We start from the raw sequence: 15,404 nt of genomic DNA, 5'->3' as shown, positions 1-15,404 counted from the left end.
GCATTAAAGTTTGTGTAATTTATACGTTCTAAAATTTTGGACTTAAAAAAATCCCTACTACTTGAAAAAATTCTGCAATCAAAAATTCCATCTGCAGGTTTCTTAATATAGCTCTGATACATATACCATACAAATTTCGTTACATTTGGCAGAATATTATGGGAGAAAGATAGGATTTTAATGTAAAATTACAAATTGGCAAACAGAGCATTATTACAGTAATAAATATTGTTTGAATTCAGCAGAATAATTTTGTTACACAAGAAAAAAGAAACTCAGTCCTTTTCATTTCAGTCATAAAATTAATTTCACCAAACTGATCAAAATATCGATTTTCATCTCCGGAGTGTCGCCTTAAGTGTTGCAAGGGGCTGGTAATCTCATCTTTTTCAGTCATTAAGAAAAGTATAATTTATTTTGATATAAAAGAGAGCTATTATACTTTCCCTTAGTTATGCACATCAGAGCACAGCGTAAAACTTATATAATGGAAAATAAATTTAAGAGGTTATTTGAAGAAGGGCCCAAGTCACAATATTTTCAAAATTCATATTTTTTTCTATTTCTTACACTTCTAGCAGGAGGCGCAACTGGTGAGTAGAACAAGGACCCAGCCATGCTTCTCCTTGCTGGAGAAATCACATGTTAAAGTACATGGTTGGTAGAAGAATGGCTCATTTCTTCCACTTTCCAGACGTGCTCACACTGGGTATTTCGTCCCATGGGTGCCCAGTGTTGTAAACAAGGTTGGGTTTACAAAAACACAACTTCTTCACATGTAAAATTACAATATTTACACTAACAAAACTGAAAGTTATCTCGAAGCAAAATGAACTATGAATTTGGAGAAGAGTCTGTCTTTTGTACACTATATACACGTTGGAGTATTCACATTCACTACTATCTCGGAAAGATAGTCCTTGTGACATGAAAAGTTGTTGATAGTCGAAAACTATCAGAAGTACTGACGTAAATATCTCAGAGAATCCTTCCTTGTTGAAGTGTCTGAGTTCATTAACGTAAGTTCAATGACTGAAGAGTTCCTACTTAGCGAAACTAAGTTGATAATGGGAGCTTGCATTAGCTAGGGAATGATAGTGGCATATAATGGTAAGACTGGACATGGACAGTGGAACAAGCAAGAGGAGCGGTGACCCGAGGTGAGACCTCTTACTGCCAGAAATTCAGTCCACCTGGCCGAAGCACATTTTCAAGAGGAGTAGCCTCCGTGCTCGACGTAGGGTGTATTCTGGAGCTGGACACCGGGATCAGTGGGCCTGGACAGGCTAGGAGCTCCTTTTTATAGCACACACAACGTTCCAGGCACGCGCACTGAGGGCTGCGCGTCGAGGCTCGAAGAATAACACACTGGCACGCGTGTAGCTGGCTGGCGGATCGAGAAGGGCGCGACGGACATACAACACCCAGCACTGCCAGGCAGGCAGGCGATTAGATATGCTATTCAACCACAGTGACATTATAGCTATGTCACAGGCCATAAGGTTGGGCGAAGTTCTCCCAGTCACTCTCAATCACTGCAGCGATACGTGAGTTTGAAATGGAGGTAGAAAATAATGAATGAAAGAAAGAAGGCAAAAATTCACGTCATTTTCAATTTACATTGTAAGAAACAAGTTATTTATGTTCATTACAATTTCTGTATTTTAACCGGATACAATAAAGAGGCCTACAACCTCAAAAAAAATTTTAATGTACGTAATGAATTACAATTTTCACGACTAAATTTCACTGTAGAAAAGAGGAAAACCAAATTCCTTGGCCAAACATTTCAACATAACACATTCCTCACGACTATGCTGGAAGGAAAAGTTCTGGGTAAGAAGGGAAGAGGAGGCCAAGGAAGAAGGATCTGGATTCCGTGATGCACAGGCTGAATTTGAAAAAATATGTTGACCTGAAATGCTCAGCAGAGGAGAGGCAAATGCGGTTGCAGTGATAAGGCCTTGTCTTTAGGATATGAATGAATTTTAAGAGGTGCTTTAGAAGCATTTCTATTATAATGCAGAGTTAAGGTGGATAAGCTGTGGCTTGTGGTTGCTTGGGTTTAAATGATCTGATAAACTCGCCAACAATCCAATCATGCTTACCAGGAATAACATCTTCTTCTTCATCCATTCTCTTTTCCAGATCTTTCCACCATTCCTCTTCTAGTACTTTATTGCTATCGACTCCACGATTTGCAATACAGTCCACAATAGAGCTCCTCCATCTCATTCTACGCCATCTCCTAGGTCTCTTTCCAGTCACTGTATCCATGAATGTTCTCTTTGGTATTCTCTCAACTGGCATTCATCATGTGTCCAAACCATTTTAGCTTTGCTATATCAATCTCTTCTTGAAGTTTACACACTCCCACGCTTCTCCTTATTTCCTCATTTCGTGTTCTATCTCATCTTGTCTCCCTGTATGCTCTTCAAGAACCTCATTTCAGCTGCTTGTATCTTACTTTGGTTCCGCTTAGTTAGTGTCCAGGCTGCTGAAGCATAGGTCAGTCAGTATAGGTTTATAATAGGGTGTGTATAAAACCTTCCTGCACTCCATTGGCACATCTTTGTTTCCATACAATGTCTCCCACTCACTGGTAGAAACTTGCAGACTGCTGTATTCTTAAATCAATTTCTCCATCCAAATTTCCACCTTGTGATATCACGGTGCCCAAATACTGTATTAAAAAATTTTCACTACCTCAAGAAGTTCATTTCCTATTTTTATCACTCCCCTAGATTTTCTGTTACCTCTTGTCATGATCAAAGTCTTACTACCGAGCTTGATAGCTGCAGTCCCTTAAGTGCGGCCAGTATCCAGTATTCGGGAGATAGTGGGTTCGAACCCCACTGTCAGCAGCCCTGAAGATGGTTTTCCTTGGTTTCCCATTTTCACACCAGGCAAATGCTGGGGTTGTACCTTAATTAAGACTACGGCCGCTTCCTTCCCATTCCTAGGCCTTTCCTGTCCCATCATCGCCATAAGACCTATCTGTGTCGGTGCGATGTAAAGCAACTAGCAAAGTCTTACCTTTTGCAGTATTAATCTTCATTCCAAAATATCTTATCTCCTCATTCCATAAATCAACTTGTGTCTGTGGAATAACATCAGATAGGTAATTTATTTGAAGGCATACTGTACATCTATTTGGTAGATACATTTACATTGTTCTTGTACTTTAATCTTGGATAGTAAATATCTATTACCCCACTTGATATGAAACTCCCTTGAGCCTAGCTATTATTATCGGACACCTGATAAGTTTTAAATACTATTTTCAATTTCTGTGAACAGGGAAATTCAAATAACACTACAACACTGTCCAAAATCAAGCAGTAAACTTGTTGAATTATGTAAATGTATTATTATTTGCTGAATGAACAACAGGAAGTTTTACTTTTTAAGAAATTGGAATACTGTCATTCCCATCCAAGGAATTGCAAATCGTATCTTGTACGCTTAAACCATGTACCTTTGTAAATTATAAAACAAAAATTATAACGTGTTAGTTTTCTTTGAATGTATAAATATAAGAAAATAAAACTGACTGTTTACATCGAGCGCAGTATAAATAAATCAAACAGGATCTTGAAAAGGTCAGTTTTCTTGCAATTATAGTGGGTTTTTTTTTCTTAAATACTGTACCCCATTCAGCATTTTGCTAAGTAGTGGAGGAGAATTTCACAATGACAATAGAACATCTTGCAAAGTGCGTTCGCTCTCTCATTTCACTATGACGTATGCTTACTACGTAACCTGCCAGCATTTACATCATGCCGGCCCGGCCGCATTGGGCTAGCCTCAACGGACGCCCAGCTGAGCACCCCTGGGTTAGGGAGTTGGTAGCCCATGCCAGGAGTGAGAAGACGGGAAATGTTTCACTTGTAATCTTATACAACCTCTTTCTGTGAATGTGTGTTGTTGGTTTGTCATGCTGCTGTTATTGACTTAATAATGTCTGATTATGATACTGAATCAAGACCTAAGAGGCATAGTGATCCATCTAAATGGAGTGATAACAAAAAAAAAGAAAAAAAAAAAGAAAGAAAAAAAAAAGAAAGAAAGAAACTGAGAGCAGAAGGAAAGGAATATGTAAACACAAAGAAAGTAACAATTCCTGCCAGTTGCACAGGAACCAAATACAGGTAAACATTATTTCATTCTTATAATAATACTAACTGACATACCCTGCTTCGCTATGGGATTCTCAGAAAGACTGTCTTTGTGGTTTACCTATATGAAGTCAACATAGCTCATTACAAAAACATTAATAAGAATGTAGCAATTAAAAGCAATGTTATGGTATAAAATATTCAATCAAATGAAAAACCGTACATTTTCTCACTTTTAATGAACAGTACTATGGTGCCGATCTAACAGTCCAAAATTCCAGTGCTGGAAAGACCAGGGTGCAGGCAGTCGTGAACACTCCTCTGCCATTATTCCATTAAATATTCACACTACTCATTCTAATCAGTGTTTCAGAGTAGGGATTGAATAGCTCGAATGCTATGATGAACCAGTGTGTTACATACCAGTAGTATCAGAAAATTTATGAACCAGAAGAATAGCATGCTAAAGAAGAAAGTTATTTAACTCCTCAGGTACTTCTTGCCAATATTCAGACAGGCCGTTCTACTTGGTACGACCGGATGAGTTCGCCGTGCAGTTAGGGACGTGCAGCTGTGAGCTTGATCCAGGAGATAGTGGGTTCAAACCCCACTGTCGGCAGCCCTGAAGATGGTTTTCCGTGGTTTCCCATTTTCACACCAGGCAAATTAAGCGTTAATTAAGGCCACAACCACTTCCTTCCCACTCCTAGCCCTTTCCTATACCGTCGTTGTCATAAGACCTATCTGTGTCGGAGCGACGTAAAACAAATTTTTAAAAACTTGGTTTGGAGATGAGTGGCAACAGAAGGCACAAAGCACATCACAACAAACAATGGTCAATGTAATGTTATTGTTGATCAATTTTATGAGCTTTCTATTTTGTAGGCCTTCACATTTAGTTTTCTTTCAAATCTGTGATATTAGGGCATCTTATAAAATTATTTACAGCATAGAGTGTAGTTCCTTCTGACTTTACATACCGATTTTCACTCAATTCTGTTCACCCATTTTCTCGTGATGCAGCAACTTAAGCAACAAAAATTCAAATTCATGAATATCTCTGCTATCATAACCAGTACGGTAAAAATGTATAAGACATAAATGATTGGAAATTAAACACTATATAACTTTAGTTATGTAGTATTTATTGATAGGGCCACTAATAAGATAAATATTTAATAATTAAATTTTAGGCTTTCCACTAAACTACCATTTCACTCATCATGAATAAAATTATTTATAGCCTATATTGTAGCGACTTATCCCCAATTTTGCATACCGATTTTCATTAAATTCTCTTCAGCTGTTTTCTAGTGATGCTTGTACACACATACATATAGACAGGTAGACAGACAGACAGAAATTACAGAAAATGAAAAAGTGCATTTCCTTGTTACTGTGGACACGACCGATACAGAAATACCAATATTTTTAAATTATGCGCAATGTACAGACAAAACTCTGATTTTATATATACAGTATAGATTATATTCTGCAGATATTTAGATATACTTTAACTCATTGCTGACCGAATGCTTGAGTTTGTCACATACTCTGTGGACCGGACATTTTTCTACTAATTATTTCTACTTGATTATAAAAATGTACATAAATATTAAACTAGTCAAGATTTTATCTTTGAAGTTGGTGGATCTGCCTTTACAAAACCATCTTCAGCGTCAATTCCTAACACATCATTAATGTTTACATCGTCGTCGTCAGAGTCACTTGAATAAATAAGCACACTAGGTAAATTATGGCGTGTAGAGGCTTGAATATCACTCTCACATTCAGTTTCCACTAATTCATTATCACTATATCTATTTGAATGATCATCGGCATATAATTCTTCTAAAATATCATCGTCAGCTAATACCGTATTCCGCGGGCGCTCCATCTTGTCATTGACTGAACCGGCAGAAAGAAGGTCGACGTTTCAAAACTAAATCAAAGAATAAATAGGCCGTGAATAAAAGAAAAGTGGCAGATATACATCTACAATTTATTCTACTCAATGTGCAAGTCTGAAATAGTTCAATATATGGTCAAGAGATGTCACAGGAAGACTGAAAACAATGTCGTGAATAAAACTGAGATTTCTCGGGGCCCATCACCTACCGCTGGCGAGCATACTACAAGATTTCTTGGGGCCCGTCATCCATGTGTTAAAGGTTAAATGGTTTTAAAGATCACAATGATGCATATCAACGCTGACTGCTCTGTAAAATTTATGTAGCAAATTATTGTATCCTTGTATATTTTTGCTTTGCAATGTATTATTGGGACTATGGATGTTTCCTTAGGTGCATGCAACTTTGCCTAATAAGTTCCACTGATGACATAAAATGCAGAATATTCAACAACTTCAACAGTTGGGAGATCAGAATGATTAAGATGCTTTCTTACAGAACTTAATAAAGGTCGCAGAGTGAAAAAGCTGAAATATTTGCAACACATATGAGGTACCGATATTCAAATTTCTTAAATAGTGAGATTTGAACATTGTTTTACTTCTCTCATTTTGCGAAATATTTATGAGCTATCATGTTTTGTTTGTAACAAAAGCATTATTCTTTTCAGATGCATATTGGTGAAGTTGTGAGGAAAGTCTGCAGGGAGGGCTTGCTAGTCTCCAGGGTATTGGCGTAAAGCGGGTCAGGAGACTATCTGATCTCAAGTGTGCAGAAAATGTTCCAAAAGACTTGTGAGGGAAACACACCACGAGGCCAAAAAGGAAAACCATAGACATACTGCAGAAAACCAGGGATCACATTGAAAGCGTTCCATATAAAGAATGACATTGTAGAAAATATGGCAGAAAAGCTAGATATTTTTCACCTGTTCTAGATACAGTAAAACTATATGACATATTCCTGGAAGAACATTTATCAGAAGTCTACAGTAAACTTTGGGCAAAGAAGCAAAATCCCAGAACTGCATCATGCAAAATACCTTGTTCAGCTTTCTTAAAATATTATAGGGACAACTACAACTACCCATTCAGCGACCCTAGAAATAATGTCTGCTCAAAATGCTAATAACTGAAAGCAAAAATCCAGCTAGAAGTTAATGTGATAGTTAAGACATTACTTGAAGAGCTTCTTAAGAGCCACAAATGAAATGCTTATGCATCTTTTGTTCAACTGAAAGAAGCAGAAGCCATTGCTGAGGCGGATGTGGCAGTTCAAGTGCTTTTGTTTTGATTTTAAACAAAATATCCCATGTCCACACCTAGTGACAAGTGATGTGTTCTACAGTCACTCGTTATGGCTTCATGTAATATCTGTGTATTCTGGAAAACCCAAAAAGAGTGTAATGTAATACTGGCCAGAGTCAGAGGCAAAGAAAGGGGCTAATGAAGTTCTTTCAGTACCAGATCACTAATTTTCAGGCATTTTGAGCAATCATATAAATGGTTCTGGTATTCACAGATGGTTGCTGTGCACTGATACAATTTTGAAACAGTCTGGTCATCAGTGGCAGATTTGAAGAAATCGGACACTTCTTTTCAGTACGTAGGCGCAGTTCTTTACCGTGTGACCACCACTTTGCTGTCATAGAGCATATGCAGAGGAAACTTGAACATGTTGAAAAACCTGACAAAATTTACAACAATGGCAGTGAAAGGATTCATGATCATGGATTATTTAAAGCATTTGGAACCCTTCTTCAGGGATAGTATTGTAGCACAGATGCTAAAGGTATCAAGTTTATGATCACAAAGTACAATTTTTGTTTTCAACAATTAGTTCCAGCAGACACTTGAGACTAGTATTTCTATGAATGATTTAAGATCATTTCAGTTTGAAATCTGAGGTAAATCATGTCCCTCAACCTTCTGAGCCTCTGTATACAAAGACTACCTATAAATTCAGCAAGTTAAGGGATGTCATGAAGCTCTCAAAATATGTCACAAATAAGCAGGCTTTGAACTTCTACCAGAAACTGACATCTTGTGAAAGTAATGGTGTGCAGTGACAATAATGAAAAGGAAGATCTGCAATAGTATGGCATTCCAATATAGAAGAAACAAATACAGTATGTTCAATATGTGGCTCATGGACAGACAAAGATGGAGGGTGCTCGTACACCACACCTGGGCAACTGGAGGTGGTCTACAGTGATGATGATGATGATGATGAAGTTTAAAAAAGTAATGTTACTGAAGATTATAGAACTTAAAAGATTATTTTGATAATTGTTGCAAGAGATGACCTGGGGGAGTCTCTGCAAACACCTTGAGCCTCTGGCAAAAAAATGGGGGTGATATGTAATTATAAGAACTCAGCAAGAGAGTTCTCTTAGCCTCTGTCACTTCAATTCTCCAACTTCCTACCTACACGTGGTGCCCCTGTTAAGCCGAGCAAATCAGTGGAAGGTTGGGTAATCAACCCCAGCGGGAAACTGAGTCGGTGAGCAGACATGTTTTGGAGGTCAGTGGAAGGCAACGGGAAACCACCACTGAAATCGTCCCAAGAAGTTCATGGCAATGGACCTCTGTATAAATGCAGGAGATATGGAGGTCACAGCTATGACTGGACCTGCCGGGTGGCAGAACAACCTATGATGATGATGATGATTGCAGGAAATAAGATTCAATGTTTATATTATTAAATTAAAACCACAATTTGTTTTCTGTATTCCAGTTTTCTTAACATGATATTCCAGAAGTATCAATTTACTACATTAGAATTCAATTTTCATTCAAAGCATATATTCTGAATATATTTTTAATAAGGGTTGGAATAGTTGGGTTATAGAAAAAGGGCCCAATTTTGATTTTTCAAAATGTGATAATTCCACTTTTAAAATAATCTTAGAAATATAAAAATAGCCTTATATAATTGGGCAAGGACTAAATTTCTAACTGTGGTTAATTAACTTTCAATCAGTGTTTGGTACTGATATACATTAATTCTTTGTCCCCTGTAAAATTATAAAATATCAACTTCAGCCTGTCTTCTAGTAACTGCTTCAATTGACCATATGGTAAAATTTTCCTTTACCAGACATCATTCAGCCTAGCTCAACAACCATGGACATATTCATCGTCATGATCATCATCATCCTAGCTCCATCTCTGGATCCCAAGATAGTGAAGAGAGGTAGTTGTATTCTTTAAGTACTGGTATGGAAAAAATTTCGTCCAGCACTCCATGGTACATAATACCAGCATGTAAAAGATCTTTGCTGACATTGTTGTTTCTTACTCTTCCTAACATTATTCCTGCATTTCTTCTTCCTGCACAGTGGCAGGGTCTGCTTGTCAACACTTCCATCGCCATTTAGACTGATCCAATGAGTCTTCTTCTGGGGTGGTATTCACATATTCTATGTCCTCCTTGATGTGGTACCTCCACCACATTCTTTTTGTTGACCATGTGGCTGCTGGCCCTTGGGTTCCAGGTACTTGGCTGTCCTCACTAGAGAGCTCCCTTTGCTGCGATAACATGTCTGTACCATCTGAGCCTTCCTTCACATAGTTTCTTTACAATTGGAGCGACTCCCATGCATTGATTGAAATAATAACATTAAGTTATTTATTAGACCACCTAATCAATACAAAATCGTCTTGGATGATTTACATAAATTTGTTAGCTAATAGTGGTACATGTTTCGCCTTCCATTGTACTTATTTTAGCAGCCTTCTAATGTTAATTTTGTTAATACTTCCACTATTATATCTCATCACATTGTATTATCAAACCATCATTGTTATTTTTAATGTTATTTTACTTCAAATCTCTTCAAGATTTTAAAATTCATTTCATTACTACATGTTATTTAGACGCTTATTTTTAATTTAAGGTTAAGACTATGGCTGATGATGCCTTCAGGGAAGGCGAAACATGTACCACTATTAGCTAACAAATTTATGTAAATCATCCAAGACGATTTTGTATTGATTAGGTGGTCTAATAAATAACTTAATGTTATTATTTCAATCAAATATCATCAATACGGACCAAAAATGATATTTATTACATGTAATCCCATGCATTGTCCGACATCTTCATTCCTAGAGTGGTTGAATCATGTTTTCCTAAGACTCCATTAGAGCATTCTGATTTCAATTGCATGCAAAACCTGCTCAGGCTTTGCTGTTGCTGGCCAGCAGTCCGATTCATAATTCAACAATCCTAGAATAAAAAGAAAATCAGTGGGAAGGTGACTGAGGAATCCACTACCATTTGTAGTGAGCCTGATGACCAATAGTTACAAAGCATATATTTTGATAATTGCCCTTCACTATCTCTGTGTATCAACGCAAATGCCAGCTGTTAGCATCAACACATGGTCTATCACTTTGATACTGTACCTCTTTTCCACTGATACCAACACTTGGTTTTAGAGACACTTTCGCTTGCACAAACACCCGCTGTTAGTCTATGCCTTGTAACTAGGCATTAGAGTAATGAAAGTTGCCAAGAGTTGTATAAGTATTAACAAGCAAACAACCCTGCTCCGTTCATCCATAATCAAATGTACACTTGTTAATGTTCACCGTCGAGTTCCAGAGTTATCGTAGTAAAGTTCCTCGATCGTGTTCTCCAAACGTATTGCAGAGACCTTCTCGATATCCAAATTCCTGCCAGCCTGTCTGTCCAGTCATGAGTGAGAGATATCCAGTGCCATGGTAACATTGCTAACACGTGTCCATAACTCGACCATGGCCGTCAAAGCTGACTTGAGGATATGCATGTGTCAGGCATATGACTCATAATGTTTCCCTGGAATGTTTATCCAAAACATGGAAATAGCTGTGTGTTTCCCAACTGCCTGTACAGAACAAAACACTAATATCTAACATGGAGACCTTCCAGCTTCAAATATTCTGACCTTAATACAGCAATAAAATAATAATTATAACAATATTAGTAATAATAATAGGCTGTAATAAATCCAGCATGGGGATGTGATATGTACCATCACAAGGTCCACATTTCATTTTACTTTAATTGAATCAGCTGTCAAGTTCAAAGGAGTACAGTTAGGAGGTCACAGTAACTATGATGAACCCATATGGCAAAAGAGATCATCACCACAAACATCATTATCATGTGTCCCTTTTCCAGCTCCAGTCACTTCGGGATGTTAATCTTCTATCCAGCCACCATTGCTGATCCTCGACTCTGTTCCATTTCAGTTTCTTTCTTACACTGTTCTTGAATGAGTCCAACCACCTTGGTATGGGTCTACCTCATGTTCTCCTTCCTTCAAATTTAACCTCTCTCATCTGCTTCAGAGCCCTTTATCTTCCATGGTCTTAACGTGTTCAAACCATCTCAGTTTATTTCTCTTCATTCTGTATAAAAGTTTTTGTTCTCAGATTTCCTTCCTGGCATCCCCTTTTATTACTTTGCCCTTTTATTTGTTTGTTTGTTTGTTTGTTTGTTTGTTTGTTTGTTTGTTTGTTTGTTTGTTTGTTTGTTTGTTTGTTTCTTTCTTTCTTTCTTTCTTTCTTTCTTTCTTTCTTTCTTTCTTTCTTTCTTTCTTTCTTTCTTTCTTTCTTTCTTTCTTTCTTTCCTTCCTTCCTTCCTATCATACTTCTTAAAAATCTAATCTCACTGGCCTGGATTTTACTCTCCTGCCTATCAGTTATATTTACTATACTATACTACTACTACTACTACTACTACTACTACTACTACTACTACTACTACTACTACTGCATATTATTGATTGCAGGTTTACAAGTTTTTAAAGGATGAGATTGTGGAAACTACGAGGTTAATTATAGATGAAGAAGATGACTTCCCAGCAGCTATGCCATACCATTCAGGTAGAGCCATGGGTATTATGATGAAGAAAAGATGTATTATTCAGCTTAAAGAGGTGAGTTGCTTCTTCGTGCTCTTAGAAATAGCCACAACACAATCAGCAGTGTATAACCTGCAGTATCATCTCATATAAGATACAGTACTATGAAACTGATATACCTTGCATTATACAAAACTTATTTCCCTATTAATGCATTAAAAATGGCACTTATGTCAACACTTAAAATTGTGATTCCCAATCAGTGTGTCACGGTACTTTAGGGTGCCGTGAGATATTTTGGGAATAAACAAAGATATAATAGGGACTGCATAAAACATATACATTAAATTATAGTATAATAATTACTGCTATTGGTGATGATGATGATGATAAAGAAGATGAAGATGAATCATTAGTTGCATTATGTTTCATCTCAGGTGCCTAACTTTTGGATTAATAAAAGCATATATTTTGATGATTGCCCTTCACTGTTTCTGTGTATCAACGCAAATTGCCAGCTATTATCATCAACACATGGTCTATCACTTTGATCAGTTATCCACAGTAATCCACAAGTTAGATACCTGAGATGAAACATAATGCAACTAATGATTCATCTTTCTCTTCTTCATCATCATCATCATCAATAGCAGTAATTAATATACTGTAATTTAATGTATATGTTTTTTGCAATCCCTATGGTATCATAAATTCCACCACAGTCCTCAATGTAGCTGAGTAGAGTTCATCAAATTGTAGTTAGTGTTGTACATGTGTTGGACATTAAATCGGGCGAGGGTATACATACTGCTCTCTCCTCCACTAACTCAACCTCTTCTCCCCCGTGCCTTACCAGTGTCAGGTCTAAATACAGGTGATGTTCAAGCAGGCAGGCATTTAGGTAGTAGAAGGCACCATAGGAGTGTGGTTCAGTTCCCTCTAGTCGCTTCAAATTTTATATTTTCATTGTGTCTTTTCACTGTGTTTCCTACGGATAAGTTCATCGTAAAGAAATGTAAACTCCAGTTAGTGAAGAAAGCAACAGATCTAATTTTGCCCTTTTCAACTTCTTATTTGTGCAAGCAAGCCTTCTCTGCTATGGCAACAATCAAATCCAAAGCAAGAAATAGACTGATTAGCCTTAAGAATGATTTGTGTGTTTCATTCAGCTATTAGACCTGATGTCAAATATCTGTGTTCTCAGCATCATTCACAAATCTTACATTAATAAGACAACATTTGTTTTCATGATTTACAAGATTACATTTTAGTTCTCTATTTTCAAATTGTATTTGTTAAATTTAATTATTCATAGTCAGTGTATGACATTTGTATAGTACACTTTATCGATTGGCAGGCCTAAATTGTATATTAAATTAATATTAAAATAAAGGAGCTATATTCAATTTTTTGATTTGGAGTGTTTATTTGAACATAATTTAACACTTACACAACCCCATGGCTCTACAGCCCTGAAGAGCCTTGGCTTACCAAGCGACAGCTGCTCAGCCTGAAGGCCTGAAGGTTACGAGGTGCCATGTGCTCAGCACAACGAATCCTCTCATCCGTTATTCTTGGCTTTCTAGACCGGGGCCACTATCTCGCCGTCAGATAGCTTCTCAATTCTAATCACGTAGGCCGAGTGGACCTCGAACCAGCCCTCAGATCCAGGGTAAAATCCCTGACCTGGCTGGGAATCGAACCTAGGGCCTCTGGGTAAGAGGCAGGCATGCTATCCCTACATCACGGGGCTGGCTAACTTCATGACAAAAAGTAAAGCACCCAGAAGGAGTGGTCCAATATTAACCCATTTCTATGTACATGCATACCATTGATGTGTGAGTAAATGATTAGATTTACAAGGATCTGTAATGTGTAGAACGCCCACCAGAATGCATTCGTGATAGCACCGTTCTATTGTTAAGTTGTTACCAGTCAACTACTGTGAATCAGACAGTTAAGCAAGACATGCAGAGAAGACTAGGTACAGTACGAAGCACCTGCAATGCCTCACAGATGCGTTAGACAGCCTATCTATCAATTGACAGCATTTGACAGAGGCTGCTTTGTGGGACTGCATGAGGCTGATTGGTCATATCGTGTAATTGCCAGGCATATGGGCCATTCAGATGTCACAGTGGCCCGATGTTAGACTCGATGGGTACATGAGGGCACCCAGGCACGTCGTGCAGATTTGGGTCGACCAAGAATCACCACCCCGAGGGAGGACCGTCATGTGGTGCGCCAAGCGTTGCGGGATCCCATAACTTTGGCACCTGCCATCCGCGAACATGAACTGGAGACTCTGCAATGTCCTGTGAGTTCCTGCACAGTGTCTCGACAAGTCGCATCCACCGGATTGGGGTCCTACCGCCCCATGCATCGCTTGCCATTATTACAAGTAATGTGTTAAATATGGTTGGACCCACACCTGTTACATATTACATTCATCCAAGATTGAAGCTATGAACATTTTAAACATAGATTTTCTCATTGCTTTGTCTCTTTCATCCGATATTGTAATCAGCTCAATAAAGGCACATGGTCTTTCAGCAGATGTAGTTTCATTCACTTTCAACCACTCCTTCTGGGTGCTTAATTTTTTTTGTCAGGCAGTGTATATCAGAGTGAAAATTAAAAAAGTAAAATCATTTGAAATGTTCCTATTTTTAAAAAATTAACAGGGGTGCTCCGAGTTTGTAATATCATTCCTAAGAGTGCTACGAATATAAAAAAAGGTTGGGAATCACTAATTTAAAACATCAATGGCTCTATAAAGTATCGAGTACCTTCATTTTTAGGAACATTTTGGGTATATGATTTGGAATCTTCTTTTTTATCTGGCCTTTCTTTTTCTAATTTATTTGGGTCAGCATGTAGGGTGGATTGGCCCAGTTCTAATGCCCTTCCTGAAATCAATCATGTATCAAGGGATGTATTCACTTTTGTGTTTTTCTGCATCGGTTGATAGTTTAGTGTAGTTTCAGAGTTATTGTTTTCCTGACTATTATCATTTTCATTTATACTATTATCATCAGTTGCATTGTTTAATTTAACTGTGGCCGAGTGTAAGAAAGGGTCCAGAGCCCTAACTTTGCCTCCAGTGAAGATTCTAAATCTAGTGTGTTGTATGTAGATGAAGAGAAGTGCGTTAAGACGAATACAAATACCCAGTCCCTAAGCTACAAGAATTAAGTATACAAATTTAAAATCTCCAGCCTGGCCACACTCTACAGTTGTGCTGGCAGTGGTGCTAGACCTGTAGCTCAGGTTCTTTCTAAGAGACCAAAGATGACCTAGACCTCCACAGTTAAGTGTTTGAGCATCTAATGTAAAATTGGAAGGTTATGGGTTCAAAGGTTTGGATCCCACTGGCGTCTGGTTGGCCATTTTTGTTCTGTTCTTAACATCTCTTCAATATGTATTCTATGTACTGAACACGACCAGTAAGTTAGTGTTAGTTAACATTAAACTGTCAGTAATTTAGTAGTAGTTAACATTAAACTATCAGTAATCATGACTCAG

General features: G+C 37.7%; 1 protein-coding gene across 1 annotated transcript in view; it reads left to right on the top strand.

Moving 5' to 3' along the window:
• The window catches only part of kl-2 (dynein heavy chain 2, axonemal kl-2), a 638,176-nt gene that overhangs the window by 42,350 nt on the left and 580,422 nt on the right, over window positions 1-15,404 (top strand). The window contains exon 7 of the mRNA XM_068229141.1: window positions 11,808-11,954. Within this exon, the coding sequence (XP_068085242.1) occupies window positions 11,808-11,954 (147 nt within the window). The remainder of the gene's footprint in view (window positions 1-11,807; window positions 11,955-15,404) is intronic.

Source organism: Anabrus simplex, chromosome 9, assembly GCF_040414725.1.
Source record: "Anabrus simplex isolate iqAnaSimp1 chromosome 9, ASM4041472v1, whole genome shotgun sequence".
NCBI lineage: Eukaryota > Metazoa > Arthropoda > Insecta > Orthoptera > Tettigoniidae > Anabrus > Anabrus simplex.
The sequence above is the reverse complement of the archived record's forward strand: the minus strand, read 5'-3'. Positions and strand labels throughout refer to the sequence as shown.